Below are 21919 nucleotides of genomic sequence, written 5' to 3'. Positions count from 1 at the left end.
GTGTCACAATTTGAAGAGATTCTGTATCTAGATGTCCAGGCAGGCTGGGAAAATAGGTCTGCCTAATGGAGAGATTTATGACGTTGACGTTAGGGTTTTTACCCCTCCTTTTTCAAGGTCAGGGCAGATTGTCTGCTGCCAAGCCAGGGCCCTAGTGCTTCTTGGATTTACTGAACCACTGGAATAACAATGATACATTGCATACCTGCTCCATGTGTGTGTCTGTATGTCTGTGTGTTGGGTGGATGGGGGGGCAGGAGTACCAAAGTAAAGAGCATGGTCCTTCTAAAGGGGATGCATACATAGACATGTGTCTTGTTCCTAGAAATAGCTTTTTCATGGCTTTTTAAACATTTTTGTTACAGAAAAAAGAGTTTGATGTGGACACCCTCAGTAAGTCTGAGCTCCGGATGCTCCTTAGCGTGATGGAAGGGGAGCTGGAGGCCAGAGACCTAGTCATCGAAGCCCTGCGGGTAAGAGCTTTCCAGGGCTGAGTCCCATTGCTGTGTCATTTCTTTTTTCAGAGGGGCCAGTGGTGAAGCTTCTTTTCCTTAATTTTTGTCGTATAGATTTAAAATGTTTCGTCATGCTAAAATGTGTCCCTTATTCTGGACATCAACCCATAATCTTTATAAATCCAAATACCAACTATATGGGAAACTTGAGAATTAAGTGCTTTTTATTCCCAAATCATTTTATATTTCATGAGTTTATTTGGTTAAAGACATAGGTTTCAGAAAATTGATATGTATGATCAGTGAAGAAAAATTGGAAGAATCACTTAAAAAAGATATTGCTGATAATAGAGCTTTTTCCTTTCTATATAAATTGTTATTTCTTCTTTTCAGAAACTTAGAAAAGTTAAAAAATAAATGTTTATGTCTATATATCTTCAAATATTACTTTTTCATCTGATCTTACAGTTATTTTGAATTTTTCATAATTTGTGAAGAACTATCTACTAATATGTTACTTAAATACCTCAATACATTTTTTAAAAAAATAAAATGTTGTTAAACTTTATTAAAGCAGAAGTTTCTAATCGGTTGTTCCCAATCTTTCGCTTATTTTGGCTTGTGAGCCAAATGTAAGTCATTTGGCCAAGATGGATATATTTACTATACATGAAGTATGGACACCTATTTTCACCAGGGAGTATTTCCTCACACTTTGTTTTAGGGAGTTTATTTTAACATATGCAAATCTGTGGAATGTCAAACACTTGTTGCCTCCAGTGGGCACTAATATGGTAGGGGAAAGAAGTAATGATAATGGGTGGTCAGACATAATGGAGAAAGTAGATATGTTGAGAATCCATTTGTGTGGGCAAGGGATGGTACAGTTCCTGAAATAATGACTTCAGTACCTTTTCACAAACTGAAAATTAATACAGTGGGGATATTGATTATTCCTCAGTCTGATGACAGAGAATGATTGCCTCAGAAAAATGGGAGTATAGTTATATCAGTATAACTAAACAAGTATTCACTTGAAAGTGTTGCTTTTTTGAATGACAAGCTTTGCCAAGTAGACTTCACAGTTTGGTTGTGAGAGGTTTTTGTCCTGTTCCACATTTGGAACATTTGCACTGCATACCAGTGTATATTTTCTTGAAGGAGCTTTATGGAATAATTGCTAAGGCAGAATAGCACTAAAATGTATGACCCTTGCTCCAAGGAGAGGCCAGGGCACATCACCTGTGAGGTCAGTAGTGTAGCCTCTTGAGACCAAACAGAAGTGAAGGCTCCTGTTCTACCTTAGGGTATGTTTCTATCCCTCTCTATTAACTGTAAAAGTCATCATCATTATGTTATATGGCATTTCCCATTACTCACACAAATTTTTCAGCAACCACATGTCTTTCTCTTTTGAATTTCATTGCAATATTTTCAAATGTGAAAGTAGAGGTAAATCTTTACTAATGATCAGAGCTTATTACCAAACTGAAAGTTCTTCACAGAATGAGGGATGATGGAGATGCAAGGAGCCTTACGTGACATTTAGGTCAGTGTTCTGCATCCCTATCAGGCCTAGTATTTCATTTCATTAAAGTACTTTGTTATTCTTGCTGTCCCACGATGAAATTAATGGATAATTGCATGTATAAGTAGGTTATGTTAAAAATAACCAATACATTGTCCTAATTGTGATATAAAGTAACAGGAAATAAATTTATATCAAAATACTGTATATTGTAATATGTGAGAACTCGGTAATGACTCTATTGGAAGACAGGATAAAGTATGTGGCTATTTGTACCTGTTCAGAGCATTGCCATGAATTGTTATCTTTGCAAAAGAATTCTGATCCAGGTATGCTATATTGTCAATTCATATACAGTGAGCAGATTTGTGGTGGGTGGGTGAAATGATTTTTCTGAAATGGGGATGAGTCTTGCTAAAACCCCAGAACCAAAGAGCATATTTACATGGGGGTTGAATCCCTGAAAAATTCAGTGGTCATTAAAACTGAAATATGTAGAACTTCTGGCCCAGATGGAGGCATACATTGATATACTTTGCCTCCTCATACAACCAAAAGAAGGACAAAAGCAAATTTAAAAACAGAAAACAACCGCAACTGCCAGAAAATTGTATTGTGTGGAAGTCTGACAACCAAGGAGTTGAAGAAATATTCATCAACACTGGTAAGAGGGGAAGAGACAGGCCACCTGGGCAGAGAGGATGGTGGCGAGGTGGCGGCTGGTGGACTGGGTGTTCCCATATTCGCTTCTGGATAAACTGGGAGTAAGTGAGATAGATGGAGTAACACAGGGTTCCAGCATGGGGAAAAGAAAGCCTCAGAACCTCTGACTGTAAAAACCTGTGGGAATTGCGGCAGCAGAAGAAACTCCCAGCCTCACAGGAGTGTTCCTTGGAGACACCCACTTGGTCCTAGAACATACACAAGCCCACCCACCTGAGAATCCGCACCAGAAGGGCCCAATTTGCTTGCGGGTAGTGGAGGAACTGACTAAAAAGCCCACCTAGAGCTGAGCAAGTGGCATTGTTTGGTCTCTCATGCCTCCCCCACAAACAATGCCATAACACAGTGAAGTGGGTTGTGCCACCCTGGCAAATACCTAAAGCTCCACCCCTTACTATGTAACAAGTGCACCAAGACAAAGAAATATGGCCAAATGAAAAAACAGATCAAAACTCCAAAAATAGAACTAAGTGATGAAGAGATAGCCAACCTATCAAATGTACAGTTCAAAACACTGGTAATAAGGATGCTCAGAGAAATGACTGAGTATGGCTGCAAAATAAAGGAAGAAGTGAAAGCTATACAAAGTGAAATTTAAAAGTATATATATACAGGGAAGCCACAGTGAAGTGAAGGAAACTGGGACTCAAATCAGTGATTTGGAGCAGAAGGAAGAAATAAACATTCAATCAGAACAGAATGAAGAAACATGAATTCAAAAAAATGAGGAGAGGCTTAGGAACCTCTGGAACAACTTTAAACATTCCAACATCTGAATCACAGGGGTGCCAGAAGGAGAAGCATAACAGCAAGAAATGGAAAACTTATTTGAAAACATAATGAAGGAGAACTTTCCCAGTCTGGCAAAGGAAATAGACTTCCAGGAAGTCCAGGAAGCTCAAAGAGTCCCAATGAAGTTGAACCCAAGGAAGCACACACCAAAGGAGTTCCCATAAGACTATCAGCTGATTTCCCAAAAGAAACCTTCAAGGCAAGAAGGGGCTGGAGAGAAGTGTTCAAAAGCATGAAAGGCAAGGATCTACATCCAAGATTACTCTACCCAGCAAAGCTGTCATTTAGAATGGAAGGCAGATAAAAGTGCTTCCCAGATGAGGTCAAGTTAAAGGAGCTCATCATCACCAAGCCCTTATTCTATGAAATGTTAAAGGGACTTATCTAATAAAAAGAAGATTAAAACTATGAAAAGTAAAATGAGAACAAACTCACAACTATGAACAAGTGAGCCTAAAATAAAAAAGAAAGAAAAAAAACTAAGCAAGCAACTAGAACAGGAACAGAACCACAGAAATCACAGAAATGGAGATCATTTGGAGGGTTATCAGTGGGGAGGGGGAAGGGGGAGAATGAAGGCAAAGTTACAGGGAATAAGAAGCATAAATGGTAGGCACAAAAGAGGCAGGGGGAGGTTAAGAATAGTATAGGAAATGGAGAAGCCAAAGAACTTATATGTATAACCCATGGACATTAACTAAGTTGGGGAGTATGCTGGTGGGAGGGGGTGTATGGTAGAGAAGGGAATAAAAGGGCGAAAACAGTGGGACAACTGTAATAGTATAATCAATAAAATATATTTTTAAAAAATGAAACATGTGAGTAGAAGTTACTCTTAGTCTAGGCTCAGACAGTCACACCAAAGGTTCAGTTGAAAGTAATGAACAGAAGGACATTTGAAAGTTTTGGGGGACATGGGACTGTTCCTTGGATGTGTGGAAGATCCCTAGCTCTGCCCCTAGGGCCAATCACTGTGAAAACTAAAAATGCTGTGACTTGTTTCCAAATTGACACCTACAGTGTGTCTGTCCTTGTGGAGAGCCAGTGGGTGATACCGGTCTCCTTCATGTATAGATTAAAATCAAACAAACTAAAAGAAGCCTGAAGAGATTTTTACTTACCTCAGGTCAGAAGGTTGCATGGACAAACTGGGTATATTGGAGATTCTTAAAGCTCATTGTCATTTTTTAAATTGAGAATTGTGATTGATTTATTTAAATTATTATATTGTTAAGAGTAGGTAATAATGTCATTATCATATACCTGTCATAGCTGTCTTAGTCTCACTGTGATTCACACTTATTCCCTTGGGGGTATTCACTGCAGCCAGTGAAACTAATGAAATACTTGGGTCCAGACTTGTTATTTAGTTGCCTTTTCCTTTAGTAATAGAATATTATTTAGTGACTTGTGGTTGCCCCAGAAAGAAATTGGAAAGGACAGAGAATTGGAAATTTATATTTGTATTTTACATTATGAGATAAACTTAGTCCTCAATTAAAAGTCAACATCTACTCAATGAGGAATAAGTATGCTGCTATTCAGTGTATTTTGTTTTCTTAAAATAAGGCAAAAGTAATATTTTGTGCATATAGTAAATGTTTTTGAAATTAATATGTAAATTGTGATTTTTTTATATATAAAGATACCTAATTTGTACCCTGAACTTTATTGAAATTTAGAAATGATTGTCTTATGAGGCTTTCAAATCCTTTAGAATTTTAGAAACTTTAAAAAGATATTTCCATACCAAGCTATTACTTTTTAAATAATGCTAACTTGATGATTTTAATCTTCAAATTATCATTGAAAATTGCATAAATCATTGACTTAATGGCAATACACTTTTCAGTACAATCCATAAATGCGATTTGGGGAGGAGGGTGTTATGAAACTACAATATATGTCTTGGTACTTTTACTGTTTTTGTATATTTAAGGTAAAAATATTACCCAATAAAACAACTCCATGACTTTATAACAGACGTAATATTTGAGATATTTAATTTTTATGGGAGGATTATATTTTAAAAGAAATATTGATGGAAATACGAATTGCAGAAAGCTATTTAATTGAAATATATTTTAATTGAATTGCATAAGAAATACTATGTTTTTCAATGATTCCCCCTCATTGACACAAAACAAGAGTAAATCTTTGAATAATATATGTGTTCAAATAAAGTTTGGAGGAAAGTATTTTGAAGAAGCAGTTACATTTTCTGAAATCCAAGACAGACAAAAAGCCTTCTGAATTAAATTTAATTAAATATTCAAAATTTGAATATATAATTTATCCAGTAATCATTTATTCAGTGCTAATCGTTTTGTTTGTGGAATCTTTTGGCCTTCACTCCTTCCCTCTGGCTAATGCTATTTTTTAATCAGTATCTTAGTCAAGAGAAAAAGCAAGAAAATGGAAATCCTATAATCATAAAAGTTTAAGGGTCAAAGTTGTGTTTTCAGCTACATTTTACAGGGTCTAGTCTGCTATTATTAGCATGAGTTTATGTACATATTATGTCATTGCAACAATGTATTGTTTGAGTAATTAGCTCTAGATTTCTTGTATCCTGTTTTCCTTTTAGATTGGATAGTTGAGAATTACAGTATTGTAGACATGGCCATTTTTCCTTCCAAGCTATCAGTGACTACATAATCCAGATTTTCAAGTATTGTTTGCATTAAAACTTTTTTAAAAAATTGGCCAATTTAACATTTCTTCAGGTAGAATGCACTTATAGCACTTGTATCATAGGGCATGTCAAATTATAGATTTGCCGTGTATTAGTGGCTGCAACACACAGACCCAAAATGTGATAGATTAAGAAGTTTATTTCTCACATACCATTCTGGAGTTTAGTGATCTCTGCTTGAGAGGCAGCTCTATGCCAAGTGGTTATTCAACAGCCTAGGTTTTTCTACCTTACTGCTCTCCTTAGGAAATTACCTCATCTGCATGGTTGAAGCTGGGTCAATGCCACCTCTATATCCCAAACTCTGGTAAAAGGGGCAAGAGAGGAAATGAAGGACCAGTAGCTTCTAAGCATTGCACACATGTGCATTGGTGAGAACTCTTGTGGAAATACCTGGCTACAGAGGAGACTGGGAACTCACTCTGGCTGCCTGGGAACATCTTAGTATTATGGAAGAAGGAAGGACTTTAGAACGCATCTAAATAATCTAGTGCAGTCCATTATCTTGGTTTCAAGTTCTCTTATAAAATGTTCTGCAGTATGTTATAAGAAGATAGATCCTCTCCCTCCCTGAAATGTTTGTTGAATACCTATTATATAAGGCACAAAAAAAAGTTTGAAGTGAATATAAGTGGGGGTTTATTATTATGCTGAAATTGTGTCCATCTAGAAAATTGTATACCTTGACTTTATATTTACTTTTCTTAGACTATAACTCAGTATGTTCAGATTTTGCCTGAAATGATTTTTTCTTTTTAAATTTTTTTTATTTATTGGTGTTCAGTTATAGTTGTCCCACCTTTTTTCCTATTGCTCTCCCCTCCCCTGCACCCCCCACTCCCGCGGTCAATCCCCTCCCATTGTCTATGCCCATGAGTCTTCTACTAGTGTTCCTTTGCTTGCCCCTTCCCCTTCTGGCCCCCATTATCCCCCTCCTCCCTCCCCTTTGGTCAGTCAGTTTTTTCATTATTTCCAAGTCTCTGGTTATATTTTGCTCATTTGTTTGTTTTGTTGATTAGGTTCCACTTATAGGTGAGCTCATATGGTATTTGTCTTTCACTGCCCTGCTTATTTCACTTAGCATAATACTCTCCAGTTCCATCCATGCTATTGCGAAGAGTAGGAGCTCCTTCTTTCTTTCTGCTGCATAGTATTCCATTGTGTAAATGTACCACAGTTTTTTGACCCACTCATTTACTGATGGGCACTTAGGTTGCTTCCAGCATTTGGCTATTATAAATTGTGTTGCTATGAACATTGGGGTGCATAGGTTCTTTTGAATTGGTGATTCAGGATTTGTAGGGTATAGTCCCAGCAGTGGGATTGCTGGATTTAAAGGCAGTTCCATCTTTAGTTTTTTGAGGAAATTCCATAGTGTTTTCCATACTATTTTTGAAAATCTGATGTTACTGGTTTCAAAACTCATTTGCTTAAAAAATGTTTTTAGCAGTGCTGTTTTAAAGCAGGTTTGCGCTATTGACATTTGGGACTGTCTGTTTGTTGTCGTTGTTGTTGTTACTGTTGGGAGAGGCGCTGACTTTCCCATTTTGGGATGGTTAGCAGTAGCCCTGGCCTCTGTCTACTCACTGCATGCCAGGAGCACCTCCCTACTTGTGTTCCTATGGGGAACACAATGGCCCCCACTTGGGAAACACTGATGTTAGGTAATGATGGTCAAGAAAATACCACTTTTAAAACTATATTTCATGATATAACTGTAAGAACTCTACTTATGCAGGTACATATTACTATGATATAATATTTTTGTGAAATATTTTTCATCAAAGTTAAATTAATCTGAAAATGCTCATTTTAATATTTTATGACTCTCATAAAACACTCCACATATTTAAATTGCATTAGTTTTTAAAGCAGGACTTAAATGCTGTATTTTTCAAATAAACAAAAAACCTTTATGGTGTATGCTGGAATTTTTATATAGAACAAAGGAAATTTCTTTAACTAAGATAAAAGCATTAAGTAGAATAATGCTGAAAGCAGCTTCTGGTATACTACAGAGTATTGTGAGGTTATTCCTCATGTGACATGTCTGCTAAATAATGATAACAGAATAATATTCTGGTTTCAGTTAAGTAAAACACACAGCCCCTTGCATTTCAAAATTCTCTTATGATTGTAGGCAATTGATTGAGCAAAACATACCTTTTTGTGTCGTTCATTTTATTTGATGAATGAATTAATTTGCTAAGCAGAGTTGAATTCATGAAAACATAATTGTTTCTGTCCCTGTCTGCTAAGATAATGCTTTCATTTCATGTCTAGAGAAAGGAAGAGAATTGACCAAATATTATATTGTTTCTGCAAGCAAATCAGGTTTAATAAAATACAAATATCTGGAGATTTTTCAATAGCCTTGTATTTTGTCCAGTAGGTCAAACATGGTAAATATCCATTTTGATTCTTCTGAGAAATTTCCTTTTTTTCTGATGAACATTTACTATTAGTGAAATAAAAAAAATAGAATATCAGACAAAATAATGCTTTTTCATTGGACCAAGAGTGCATATACATAGTTATGTGAGGAAAATGCAAGGAATATACTGCTCACTGAAGAGAAAAACTCTCTCTGTGGTTTTTATTCTCTTGACTTAGAGCAAGTCATCAGTTACAATATTGTCTTATTGTTGTCTGTATAAGTTAAACTATAAACTATTTGAAAAAAAAGTGTTGCTATTATATTTACTTCCAAAGTTTGGATAAAAAATGATTGGCACAAAAAAATTTCAATAAACATTTTATAAACATCTTTTCATGTTTTTCCTCTAAGTAGAACAGTATCCTTTTTCTAAAATAAATTCTATACCTGGTGACATGCAATATTTTCAGTGTTGACTTGTATCAGATAACTAATTTTGATGTTCTTTGTCTTTATTCACTAAAAAAATAATACTTAATCAGTTCATCCCTAGTTTTTCCTAAATGTACTAGAAGAAGTAGCTCTACTCAATCACTGAATAGCATAATAAAAAAATAAAAAAGAAAAAAAAGAAAAAAAAGAAAAAGAAATGAAGGTGATGCCACTGAGAAAGCAAGATGTTGATCACTACCACATAATAAGCAATGGAAGTCACTTGAGCAATATTTTCATGCTGATTTTTTATTAATCATCAGGATATTGTGAGAACAAACTAAAGATGAGGCTTTCCCCACTCAGTGATGTACCACTTGATCCACACTGGGTACAGGATAGATTCAGGGTTACAAAAGGGATGAAACCAGGAATATATTTTTGTACACTTTGAATATTATCATATTTTGGAGAACTGTCAGTTTAACTAACAGTTCCTTTTTAGAATTAGCTCCTTCTGATTTGAAAACACCAGGTGTTCCTTTGAGGTATTTTAATAACATTTTAACCACCACCTGTGAATTTCCTTTGCCAAGGTTGATGATTGTTTCATTCTAAGAGGAAACAAGGGTCTGAAACAGTACTCGAAAGTCTGCCTGTCCTGTCTTTGGTTATTGTTTTAGAAAGAAAAACTAAGACCACTCATCTGCCATTCCAATTTTCTTTTTTTTAAAGTATACTTTATTGATTATGCTATTGAAGTTTTCCCATGTTTTTCTCCCCTTTGTCCCCCTCCACCAGGTAAGCTCATTCCTTCCAGCATTCCCCACCTTAGTTCGTGTCCATGGGTTGTACATATAGGTTCTTTGGCTTCTCTATTTCCTATACTATTCTTAACCTCCCTTTGTGTACTTGTATCTACCAATTATGCTTCTTATTCCCTGTAACTTTGCCTTCATTCTCCCCCTTCCCCCTCCCCACTGATAACCCTCCAAATGATCTCCATTTCTGTGAATCTGTTCCTGTTCTAGTTGTTTGCTTAGGTTTCTTTTTTGTTGTTGTTGTTTTTGTTTTTTAGGTTCCATTGTTGATAATTAGAAGTTTGTTCTCATTTTACTTTTCATAGTTATAATCTTCTTTTTCTTAGATAAGTCCCTTTAACATTTCATAGAATAAGGGCTTGGTGATGATGAGCTCCTTTAACTTGACCTCATCTGGGAAGCACTTTATCTGCCTTCCATTCTAAATGACAGCTTTGCTGGATAGAGTAATCTTGGATGTAGATCCTTGCCTTTCATGCTTTTGAACACTTCTCTCCAGCCCCTTCTTGCCTTGAAGGTTTCTTTTGGGAAATCAGCTGATAGTCTTATGGGAACTCCTTTGGTGTGTGCTTCCTTGGGTTCAACTTCATTGGGACTCTTTGAGCTTCCTGGACTTCCTGGAAGTCTATTTCCTTTGCCAGACTGGGAAAGTTCTCCTTTATTATGTTTTCAAATAAGTTTTCCATTTCTTGCTGTTATGCTTCTCCTTCTGGCACCCCTGTGATTCAGATGTTGGAATGTTTAAAGTTGTTCCAGAGGTTCCTAAGCCTCTCCTCATTTTTTTGAATTCATGTTTCTTCATTCTATTCTTGTTGAATGTTTATTTCTTCCTTCTCCAAATCACTGATTTGAGTCCCAGTTTCCTTCACTTCACTGTGGCTTCCCTGTATATATATATATATTTTTAATTTCACTTCTTTGTATAGCTTTCACTTCTTCCTTTATTTTGCAGCCATACTCAGTCATTTCTCTGAGCATCCTTATTACCAGTGTTTTGAACTGTACATTTGATAGGTTGGCTATCTCTTCATCACTTAGCTGTATTTTTGCTGGAGCTTTGATCTGTTCTTTCATTTCGCCATATTTCTTGTCTTGTCCCACCTATTACAATGTTAAGGGTGGAGCTTTAGGTATTTGCCAGGGTGGCGCAACCCACTTCATTGCTTTGTGGCTCTGTATGTGGTGGAGGGGTCAGAGAGGGAACAGTGCCACTTGCTTGGCCCTCACCCTGCTTTCCTTCACTTCCCTGGCTTCCCACAAGTGAATTGCACCCTTCTAGGTGCTGATTCTCAGGTGGGTAGTCTTGTGTACATTCTAGGATGCCATAGGCCCATCAAACGAACTCTCCTGTGTGATTGGCAGTTTATCCCGCCACTGCAATACCCTCAGATTTTTACAGCCACAGGTTTGAGGCTTTATTTCTCAGTGCTGGAACCCTGGGTCGCACAGTATGTCTCTCTCCCCAGTTGTGCATTCCAGTTTATCAGTACACAAGTGTGGGACCACCCAGTCTGCCAGCTGCCACCTTGGCATGTGTGCTTTCCACCCGGCGGCCTGTCCCCAGCCAACCTACCATTCTGGATGAATGTTTCTTCTTTAACTCCTTGGTTGTCAGATTTCCATACAGTTTGACTTTCTGGCATTTCTTTATTTTTTTTAATTGGTTGTTATCCTTTTTTGGTTGTTTACAGAAGTGAAGTTTATCTACCTACACTTCCATCTTGGGTGGAAGCCTCTTTTTTTGTTAAATATTTTATTGTTCTAATATAGTTGTCCCAATTTTTCCCTCTTTGCTCTTCTCCACCGATCCCAACCCCCGCTCCCACAGTAAATCCCAACCCTGTTGTCCATGTCCACGGGTCATTCCTACATGTTCCTTGATGTCTCCCTTCCACGTATTTCCAACTTTATCCCTCTCTTCCCTCCCCTCTGGTTGCTGTCAGTCTGTTTCTTGTTTTCCTGCCTCTGGTTTTCTTGTTTTGTTCATTTGGTTACTCTTACAGGTGAGATCGTATAGTATTTCTCTTTCACAGCCAGGCTTATTTCACTCATCCATCCATGTTCCATCCATGCTGTCATGAAAGGTAGGAGTTCCTTCTTTCTTTCTACTGGGTAGTATTCCATTATGTAAATGTACTACAGCTTTTTGAATCACTCATTTACTAATGGGTACTTAGGCTGTTTCCAGCACTTGGCTATTGTAAATAACACTGCTGTGAACATTGAGGTGCATAGGTTCTTTGAATTAGTGATTTAGGATCATAGTGTATAATCCCAGCCATGGAATTGCTGGTCAAAAGGCCGTTGCATTTTTAGTTTTTTGAGGAAATTCCATGCTGTTTTCCACAGTGACTGCACCAGTCTGCATTCCCACCAACAGTGCACTATGGTTTCCTTTCCTCTACAACCTCACCTGCACTTGTTTGTTGATTTATTAATGATGACCACTCTGAATGCTATGTGGTTGTATCTCATTGTGATTTTAATTTGCACCTCTCTGGCTAGTGATGTTGAGCATCCTTTCATATGCCTGTGGGCTATTTGTGTGTCCCCCTTGGAGAAATGTCTGTTCAGGTCTATAGGCAGCCTGTTCAAGACTACAAGTGATCCACAGTCTGTGGCTGTCTCCTTTAGATTTGACTAGACCCTACTGTTCTGCCCCGCTGGCTTTCCCTCTGCCCGGGGCCAGGGATGGTTCATTTAATGACCCGAGAGGACTGCTAGTACCTTCTCCACTTGTCTCCAGATGGGGCCTCAGGTACATTTGGGAGGGTGGGAACACTGGGAAACCCCCTGGGGGTGCTGTTCAGTTTTTAGGTGTGATTGTGGGAGTGTTTTCACCCCCACCACTCCCCCACCACAGGACCTAGTCTGTCTCAGATTCTTTCCAATAATTTATGGTTTCTGGTGAATTAGCTGTCAATTTCCTGTGAGGGGCCAATCTTTATAAAAGGGGCAGTTCTTTCCCCTTGGGTGCAGACAGCAGCACTGTCTAGGCACAGAGGCTGGGCAGGGCCCCAAACACCCCTTGTTGTGCCTGTTTCTAATCTCTCTACTCTGTTGGTTTCAGTTGATCAGGGCCTGAGGAATGCTATAGCTTATAGTGTCTGGTAGAAAGGGCCCTTTCAGAGCTTTTAGCTTTCAGTTGTGGATATGTGCCCAGGAGGGGACTCCTGAACCTGGCCTCATTGATCTGCAGAGCATGTAATCCCTCAGGTGGCGGTTGGGCAAGCCTGCCTGTGAGGGGACCTGCCTGGCAGCAGCTAACCTCAGGCATTCAGCTCCTGGCTGTCCTTGTGTGTATGTGCACAGGGTCCCTGTGGAATCTGTTGTCTGGCCTTGGCTCCTTTTTTAAGAGTTTCTTTGTAGGGCCCTCAAGCAGCACCGAGCCCTGGGGAGCCTGTTCTCCACATGCTCCTCCTCCCAAAAAGCCCATAGTCTCTATGTCAGGGCTGGCCAGAGCCTGCCAGAGCCTCTTACAGTTTTAGAAAATTTCTCTCTGTATCTCTCCCAGATGGTGCTCTCACTCCTACCAGTGATTCTCAGACTTAGGTGGGCCTGCTCCAGCCATGTTGTTACTGCAGCCAGCACCACCCCGGACATCTCTCACCACCTCCAGGTCTCGTGGCTCCTAGGCTGAACTGCAGCCGTCTCTGTCAGATTCTGTCCCATTTGCTGTTCCCATGGTGCCTGAGGTCAGGGAGGCAACAGCCCCTTCTCCAGTAAGTACTGTAGTTCCTGGATCCTAGTTCCTGGTGGCAGTGGTTTGCATGGCCCTGCCAGGGCACAGGGCACAGAGACATGTGTGGGCACCAAGGTACCAGTACTCTAGAGGCTTCTTTCCAAGGAGGATATTTTAAAATATTCAAAATGGCTCCTGCCCCATATCTATGCAGCCCGAGGTGCTGGGTTGGGCAGTGGTGGCAGCAGTTCCTGCAGTAGGAGAGCTGGGACCACCCACTGCCGAGTGCCCTGTAGGCGGGCAGGCTCTTGGTACACGCTCCATACACTCATCTGTGCACACACTCACTCACACATTATTTCACTCACTGTCAGATGGATTTTCGAGTTTATTGCTCTGTGGTTTATCTACAAGATTGTTCTGAGTCTGGTAGCAAGTGGACAGAGCTTCTAGCTATTCTGCAGCCATTTTGGATCCCCTGCCTTTCCAATTTTGTGAATCAAAATATAAATAATTGTTGAAGAAATGAAATAAGAAAGGAAAGGCTATATCCCACCTTTCAGATGGTATTTGAAGAGATGATCCATGGATTCATTTATTCAACTGATGTTTATTGTCTTTAGGCATGCCTTTGACTTCAAGGATGGTGGACATGGGGCATTTCTTTCTCATGGAAATTAGAATCTTATGGGTGAGATTGACATTAAACCATAAACAAACCATCTAAGTACAAATTATTTTTATGGAAGAAAAGGAAAGAATACTATGAGAGGGATTAAGGGGGATGATACTCTACATTGGGAGAGGAAGGCCTTCTCTTAGGAATGGACACCCTTGCCTGAGACTTGAAGGAAGGATGTTGTAAACTCAGTTGGAAAAAGTGTGTTCAGGCAAAGGGAGCACATATGCAAAGACCCTGAGAGAGGAAGGAGTTTGGCAACTTATAGGAACTTAGAGAAGTCAGACTTAGAGAGAGAATGGCACAAGATCAGGTGCAGAGCTATGCTGAGACCCAACCATGCTGGAGGGTAGAGGCCGTTATAAAGCTGAATTTCACCCTGTATCAGGTGGATGTCCATTTGAAGTGTTTAAGCTCAAGTATACCTGTGATTTGACACACATCTTCTAAAAGACCACTCTCATAGCACGATTATGTTATATTTTATCTTTTGTATTAAAAGTTTTAATCTATTAAATGTAAATATTTAAAAGTTACCACAATTTTCAAGGGAAAAATGACAAAGACCACTCTAACTGCTAGGCAGAGAAAAGTTCGCAGGAAAGCCAGAGTGAAGGCAGAAACTCATATTGGTTGTCTGAGAAATGTGAATATCTCAAATGTTTATAATTATTGTCTTCAGGGCATGGAAAGTGTGCTTCCTCATGGAAAGATGTGTCATTTAGCTGTGAACAGTGTCTTTTCTCAGACTGTTAAGATGAGCTGACTATGGTTTTTAGTTATAGTGTTGTGTACATAAAATAAGATTTGTAAGGTAATTCCCCACTTGAACTTTTTTAAAAGGCAAAATTTTATATTCAGTTTTATTTTTCCAGTCTAATTCATCTCATTTCAGTTTAGATTTTTAAGCTGAATGAACCTGATTTTTAAAAGCCTTCTTTTAGACCTTAAGATTACTATATGTTTCTAAAGGCTTATGTGTTATAAAATCAATTTTTTAAAACCTTTTTCTGATAGGGTTGGATACAGTTGCAGAATAGTGCTTCATGTAATGCTAAAAGTGACCCGGCAAGAATGTAAAAAATTTTTCAGTAGTGTCTGACTTTGTTATGCTCCAATACAAGCATGTTGGCCTATTTGAAGTGGACAATTACAGGGGTTATGTTCACATAATTATCCCCTATGAAATAAAAATGCTAGAGCTGACAAGCTCTTCAACAGCTTTGAACTCTTCTCATGAGTTTTTTTCTATAGAATCAGGCAGTGGACAGTCTGGTCTTGGTGCCAGGCACACTAGGCACCTTGCCTGTATCAAAGTGGGGTTGCGGCTCCTGTGGGCTTTCTGTTTTAATGGTTAGAACATTGCAGATGATAAACCCTTGGGAAGCTCTGAACTTATCCATAAAGTACTTCAAACATGGTTTTGTATATTCAAGTAATAATTTTTACTTACAGTAGAGGTTGAGATTCACCAAGTTAGGGGGAAATGACCTGTTTGCTGACGTCTGGGCACTGCACCCATTCTGCCTTTATAAGGTGGCCTTTAAATCCCTAGTTAAATGAGGTTCAGTGGATGTTTTATTATTTCACTGCTCAGGCCTTAATACACGGATATAGTTTTGTTTGAATTTAAGGATGAAACAAGATAATATTTGGTACATAGTAGGTGCTTGAGAAGATATTTGTTGTTGAATCTCAGTCTTAGTGGAAAGATTTCCCCGTGAACTTTCTCCTTCTCACACTTTGAAAGTTCCAGGATAGATTGCCTGCTTCCTCTCAAGGAGTGGGCATTGCCTCTTATTCCCAGGGAGGAACTCATACTCCTCAAGTTGGAGGGTGCCAGATGGAAAAAAGGCTAATCTGTTCATTTATCCTCACAGCAGGCCTACGACTAGTGGGAAATAAGCAGTACAGTGAAATTAGGTGGATATTTTGGATAATATGACGATAGGCTGGAAAGAACTGGGGTCAGTATTATTTTTGTGGGCTCAGGTGGCCACTTTGGGTGCTGAAAGGTTAGTTGTAAGAGTGTCTTGGAGAGAGAGAAGTGACTTGTCAGATGTCCAGATGACTTTCTCTAAAGCAAAACTATGTGTTCACCCCCAGACCCCAAGGAGGGCTTAGGAACTTTAAAAACTTCTAGTGTATTGGGAATATGATATGTATTAATTATTCTTAAAATGACTTTATGTGTGTAGGAATGTCATGATAAAAATTAGACCTGTGAATTGTTTTAAACATTTATCCTCAGCATACCAGGCCACTCCCTGCATCTGCATGTTTAGACAGCATGTTCTTTTATGATGTTAAATCTTTGATTTTCAGTGGCATTATTTTAAATTTTGCATGAATAATTCTGTTTACAATGACCTCTATTCACAGCTTTCTAAAAGTGAGGAGGAAGGAGGTGATTCAGTCCTTATAAACCAAAACAATTTTTTCTTCAACCTCCTTCCTCCACCCCATGATTATGTGTTAGGCAGTAGACAAACAAGTCAAGAAAAGGGGCGATGCCATTTGGTATATGTGCTCAGGAGTCCTGAGGTGTTCTGTTTCCAGCAGGCTGATGTTGGAGCAGGACACGGAGATGGTGTGGGGCTTAACATGGTTGGCCTCTTATTGTGTGCCAGGCACTTTGCATGCACTATCTCCTGGCATTGCTATGAAATCGTTTGAGATCAGGGACAGTACCTCACTTTAGTAAAGGAGAAACGGACTCAGAATAATAAGCCATTTTCTGTCTGACTCCTTGGCTCTTACCATGCCTCTGCTTCAAAGGCATTTTTAATGAAATTAAGCATTTTCCTAGAGCTGAGAGGTTGTTATTCCTAGATCCTTTATTTTACTTTAAATGCTGTGAATTCCCAGAACATTTCCCACACGCCTGTAATCAATTGTAAATGTCAAAAGCTTCACAGAAATTGAAGCAACATAGCAATTGTTAGTCTTCTGTGTTTAATCATTCATTTGCTGTTCCCTCCCATTGACTGCAGGTAATGATAAATGGAAGTAAATCCTGAAAGACGTCTAGGATCTTATTGAAAGACTATTATGATAGTGTATATGAGCACCATTAATATGTTTTCTTCTCACTAATTATCACGCAAAGTACAGAAGAGTTTGTACTTTTCTGTAATTAGGATATTCTCACCCTCTGGATGGAAACATGTTGGAGCATGTGTGAACGCTGCATGACCCAAGTTAAGGAAATGAAGGGGAAGTTTTGAAATGGACAAGGATGCAACAGCTGAGGAATTGCTGTTACTGTCCTGATCACATTTCAGTCATTATTAAATGTGTCTCTTATAGTTATATCTCATATTTTGATTTTTGGGGTATTTGATCAGTTTGTTTTTCTGTTTTTGCTTACATCTAAAAATTGGCAGGTGGTAAATTGAGTCATCAAATAGGAATTTACTTTGGTTTTTATGAAAGTCTGTTGTACTGATTTTCTTGAGTTATATAATCCTTTGATTTTTTTCCCCCCCAAATCAGTAGTAGTTGTAGAAAATTTGGGAGGGCAGATTATGTAGTCAGGGCAATGGTAGATTTACTACCAATGAAGCATTTAATATTTCTAATACTTAGTATAGTGATGTATCTGTCATCGGTCTTGATAGAAAGTTCAGGTTTTCCTTCACAAAGGCTAATTCAACAGAATCTAATAGTCTTAGGTTAGATTATTTTATATAAATCCCTGAAAGTTAACTTATAATTGATAATGATTTTCTGTAGATGAGTCTCTTTCCATGAGTCACTGGGGCGGGGGCGGGATCTTTCATAGACACTCTGAGAAGTACATTGGGCTTCCTTCTGGGCCGTCTTGACAAAATAATGAAACCTCACTGGTGTGATTGAGAAGACATCTTCCATCAACTCTGCTCAGCTGTATCAGAGCTCCTATGCATTTTTGTGCCCATTTGGGGAATGGGAATAAGATACACGTTTGGTTTGGAGGGATGGGAGGTAGGACAATTAATGGAAGAGCTTTAGAAACCCTTAATGGAGATCGTTAATATGTCAAACTCTTAATGAACTTAAATTTCAAACAGTTGACAATTGAGATTCACTGTAGACTCTGGGGTGGGAAAGAATATGATAAAAAGTGTTTAAGGGAGATTACGTTAACCACTTTTGGAAGTAGATTGGCAGAAAAAGGGAGAGAATGGTTGGTTCTGAGGAAGCAATTACAATTGACATTTATTAAAATATGGGTTCTATAAAACTCTGAATTGTGGGTGATGGTTCTAAATGTTGGTGACATCCTACTAGGGAGTAATAGAAGGACGTGAATAGATGGAGAAGAGATTGTGAGTAAAAACTTCTCCAGCATAAGAATGCATTATTTTCTAACCTGTGGCAGTGACCAGTTGTTTCTAAAGCAATTTCAGTGTTTTGTGACATAAACTTTTTTTTAAAGGATATTGTGTTTCTGCCCCATGTGAATTCACACTTAATCCAGGCATCATAAACTACAGTTCCTTCAATAATCTTTTGAGTGCTAGTCATTCCACATTCACCCAACAAATATTTATTGGATGTATTCTGTCATGCCTGGTGCTGAGCCCTGGGAAGAGAGTGTAAACTAGACAGTCCCTGTAGTCATTGAACTTACTGTCCAGGCAGGGAGACTAACCATGATTAGTAGATCTTATTTGTGATAAATGCAGCACAGAGGTACTGGGCATCATGATATGTACCATAATTAAAACATCAATGATGCTCTTCTATACTATCATTAAGTACCATAATGGATATGTTCCTAAGACCCACTGTGGAGAGCCATGTAAAAATGTCAGGAAGAATACTAGTACCTTAGTAAAATATTAACATTTTAAATATATTTAATAAAAAGAAAATAACCATGTTCCTCTGTTTTGATCCCTACTTACCATGTGTCTCTAGATTTTGCGCGATATTCCCAAAAGTTATTTTTGTGTGTGTATCAGCTGCTGTGCTCTGTCTCCATCTGCTCTTTCCTTAGATGCAGATGGTGGTCTCGTGATTCCTTGTTTTTCAAAGTGCATGTTAGTCTCCCGTATTTAGCATTCACTGGGTTATTTGAGATCATTGCAGAGTGGAACTGGCTTTAGAGAGAATTTTTTAAAGCTCCATTATATTTATAGAAGCCTCAATTTCTTAGGGTTCTGCCAAGCTCTGGTATGGGTTAGGTGAGATGAGGACTAAGATTGTGTTTTCTTAGGTTAAAATAAATTCTTTCCCAGGGAGTTCTCTGTTTACTCACAGAAAGAAATCTCCTGGGAGGATTTTTCACTCTGGAGATGTCTGAGTCTTATTATGAACACTCTTTAAGGTCCTAACCTGTGATCCTCTCTGCTAGATAGAAGAAAGGATGCAAAGATAATAACATGTTCCTGCTTGTCATGAATTGCTATACCACAAACCACCCCACAACATAATGGTTTTAAACAACAGTAGTCATTCATTTTGCTCACAAATCTGCAGTTTAGGCTGGGCATGGTGGGGACAGCTCACTATTTGCACCTCATGTGGCCGTGGGTGTTAGAGGATATGCTTCCACGGTGGCTGGCTCCGTCATGGCTGGCTGTTGGCTAAGATGTCAGTGGACACTGTGGGCAGGGGGCTTGGGTTCTTCTCCATGGACTGCTTCGGCTTCCTTGCCACAAAGTGGCTGGGATCTGTTAGTGAATATCCTAAGACACAGGAAAGAGAATCTGCCAGTTCTTCAAAGTCTCAGTCACAAGGTGACTTTCCATTATATTCCATCTATCAAGTAGTCACAGGGCTGTGATTCAAGGGGAAGATACATAGACCTGACCACCTGGGAGGAGTATCAGAGAATTTGGGAATAATGTGTTTTAAAACTCTAGAAAACTGCTGCTATTATTTACTGAGGCCTATCTGCCAGGAGTGCTATTTAGCACATTATGAGGATTGTCTCATTTAATCCTCACCAGTCTCCCTTGAAGGAGATACTATTGCTGTCTCACTTTATCACTTTAAGGCTCATGGTTAAATAATGTGTTGTGTCACAGCTGACAAGTGTGGCCCCAAAACTTGAAGCCAGGCCTTTGTGACTCCGAATGCATCTTCTTAATCACTCTCCTATATAATCTGGTGGAAAAAGCCATGGCAGTTACTTCCAGGGAGGCAAGCTCCATCTGAGATTGAAGTATAAAATTTCTTTACTGCCTCTTCAAATCAGAGGTGTTGGGTAACGTGATCCAGCCTTGTTTTCAACAGTATCCACATAAAATGCAGTAGCTTGCTGTAAATGCGTGTGTTTGGGTATCATCCATGGACATAAGTGAGAGTCAGATGCTTAGCTGGAGTAGCTGGGGTAGAAATGAAGGAGTTTGGTGTTGAGGAGTGGGCAAGACAGTGGGAAGTTTAAATGCACAGCTTTTTGATATTCTCCTGTGAACTAGACATTCAAGTAGTTCCTCTAAACAAACAGATGGGCTGGGTGACCTTCAAACCATTTGCCAGTATAATCTCCTATCATTTGCTAATGTTCCTTGGTTAATCACTTTATGTACATGTTTACCATACTGAACAGTACATCATTTACATTCAAATGTGGTTAGACAAAGCAGTAGCTATGAAAATCTGAACATGGAGCAAGAGCATGGAAACAGTTATATCAATGTTCCAAAAGAAAATAAGAGTTGATGTCAGGTAATTTTGGTTTATAACATTTTTTCTAAGAATGTATGATGACCGCCTATAACACAGATATTTTTATGTTATGAGTTTATGCATATACATTAGAATTTAAGTACTGCTAATTGACATTAGACAACATTTTTATAGCACTGTAATAATTTTGCTAAATATATCCTCCCACCTTTCAGAAGTAGCCATTTTTCTTTGCCTTAATGAACATACATAATATATCTCTCTCAAAATGGGATCATACTCTATGTAGTAATTTGTGCAGCCTGTTTACTTTCTCAGTATATTATGAATATGTCACCAGATTTTCTTCACCATTGTGGTTTTTCATCACTGCATAATATTTAATGAAACCTTAGTTATTCATTGGAAATCTCCTTACCCATCTTAGATCACATGAGCTATTGCTGCAGTTTGTTCTTTGCAGATACCCCTGATTTTCTCAGTGCTCTCAGTTTGCCTTTGTTCACTTGGAAAAACTCCAGTGCTTGTTAAACTCAACTTTGTCTGCCTCCTGTCCACACCTGCAGTATTGTATAGGCTGGAGAAAAACCATCCAACCTTTCTGCCAGGTCTCATTTTAAATGCATGACTACGTCCTCTTGTTGGTCCTTTGTGCTGGTTGACAGTTGTATCATATTTCTAGAGATTTACTCTAGATTTTTTAAACATTTGTGTCTTTTGAGACATTCCTTTAGCACCCTCATTTGCCTTACTCTCAGCTGTTTTCAATTTTACTGAGAGCATAGAAGCCATCAGAAAGAACTTCCCTACTCTCTCACATCACATCACCAAATGGCATCTGCACCCATATACTCACCTTTCCTCCCCTCACTGTGGGCAGACTCTTATGTTCGTGACTCAGGGTCGGCTGACCATTGTGTACATGGCTCTGTGCCCGCTCATATATTCAGGGACACCTCTTAAGCAGTTACCCGCACCTTTTGTATCATCAGATTTTTCCTCAAATCGGTTCTGGCCCTCTGTGTTGCTACATTTTCCTTTTGCCCTGTTACCACAAAACTCCTTTAAATAGTTGTCCACTAGCTGATGCCATGCTTTTTCTTCCACTCTGCCT

General features: G+C 38.7%; 1 protein-coding gene across 4 annotated transcripts in view; it reads left to right on the top strand.

The window, feature by feature from the left end:
• The window catches only part of CTTNBP2 (cortactin binding protein 2), a 167944-nt gene that overhangs the window by 12251 nt on the left and 133774 nt on the right, over positions 1 to 21919 (top strand). For all 4 annotated transcript variants that reach the window (XM_053926409.2, XM_053926408.2, XM_053926407.2 and 1 more), the window contains exon 2: positions 366 to 473. In XM_053926409.2, coding sequence (XP_053782384.1) covers positions 366 to 473 — 108 coding nt within the window. The remainder of the gene's footprint in view (positions 1 to 365; positions 474 to 21919) is intronic.

Source organism: Desmodus rotundus, chromosome 6, assembly GCF_022682495.2.
Source record: "Desmodus rotundus isolate HL8 chromosome 6, HLdesRot8A.1, whole genome shotgun sequence".
NCBI classification, from domain to species: Eukaryota; Metazoa; Chordata; class Mammalia; order Chiroptera; family Phyllostomidae; genus Desmodus; species Desmodus rotundus.
This window is presented reverse-complemented; position numbering and strand designations above follow the sequence as displayed.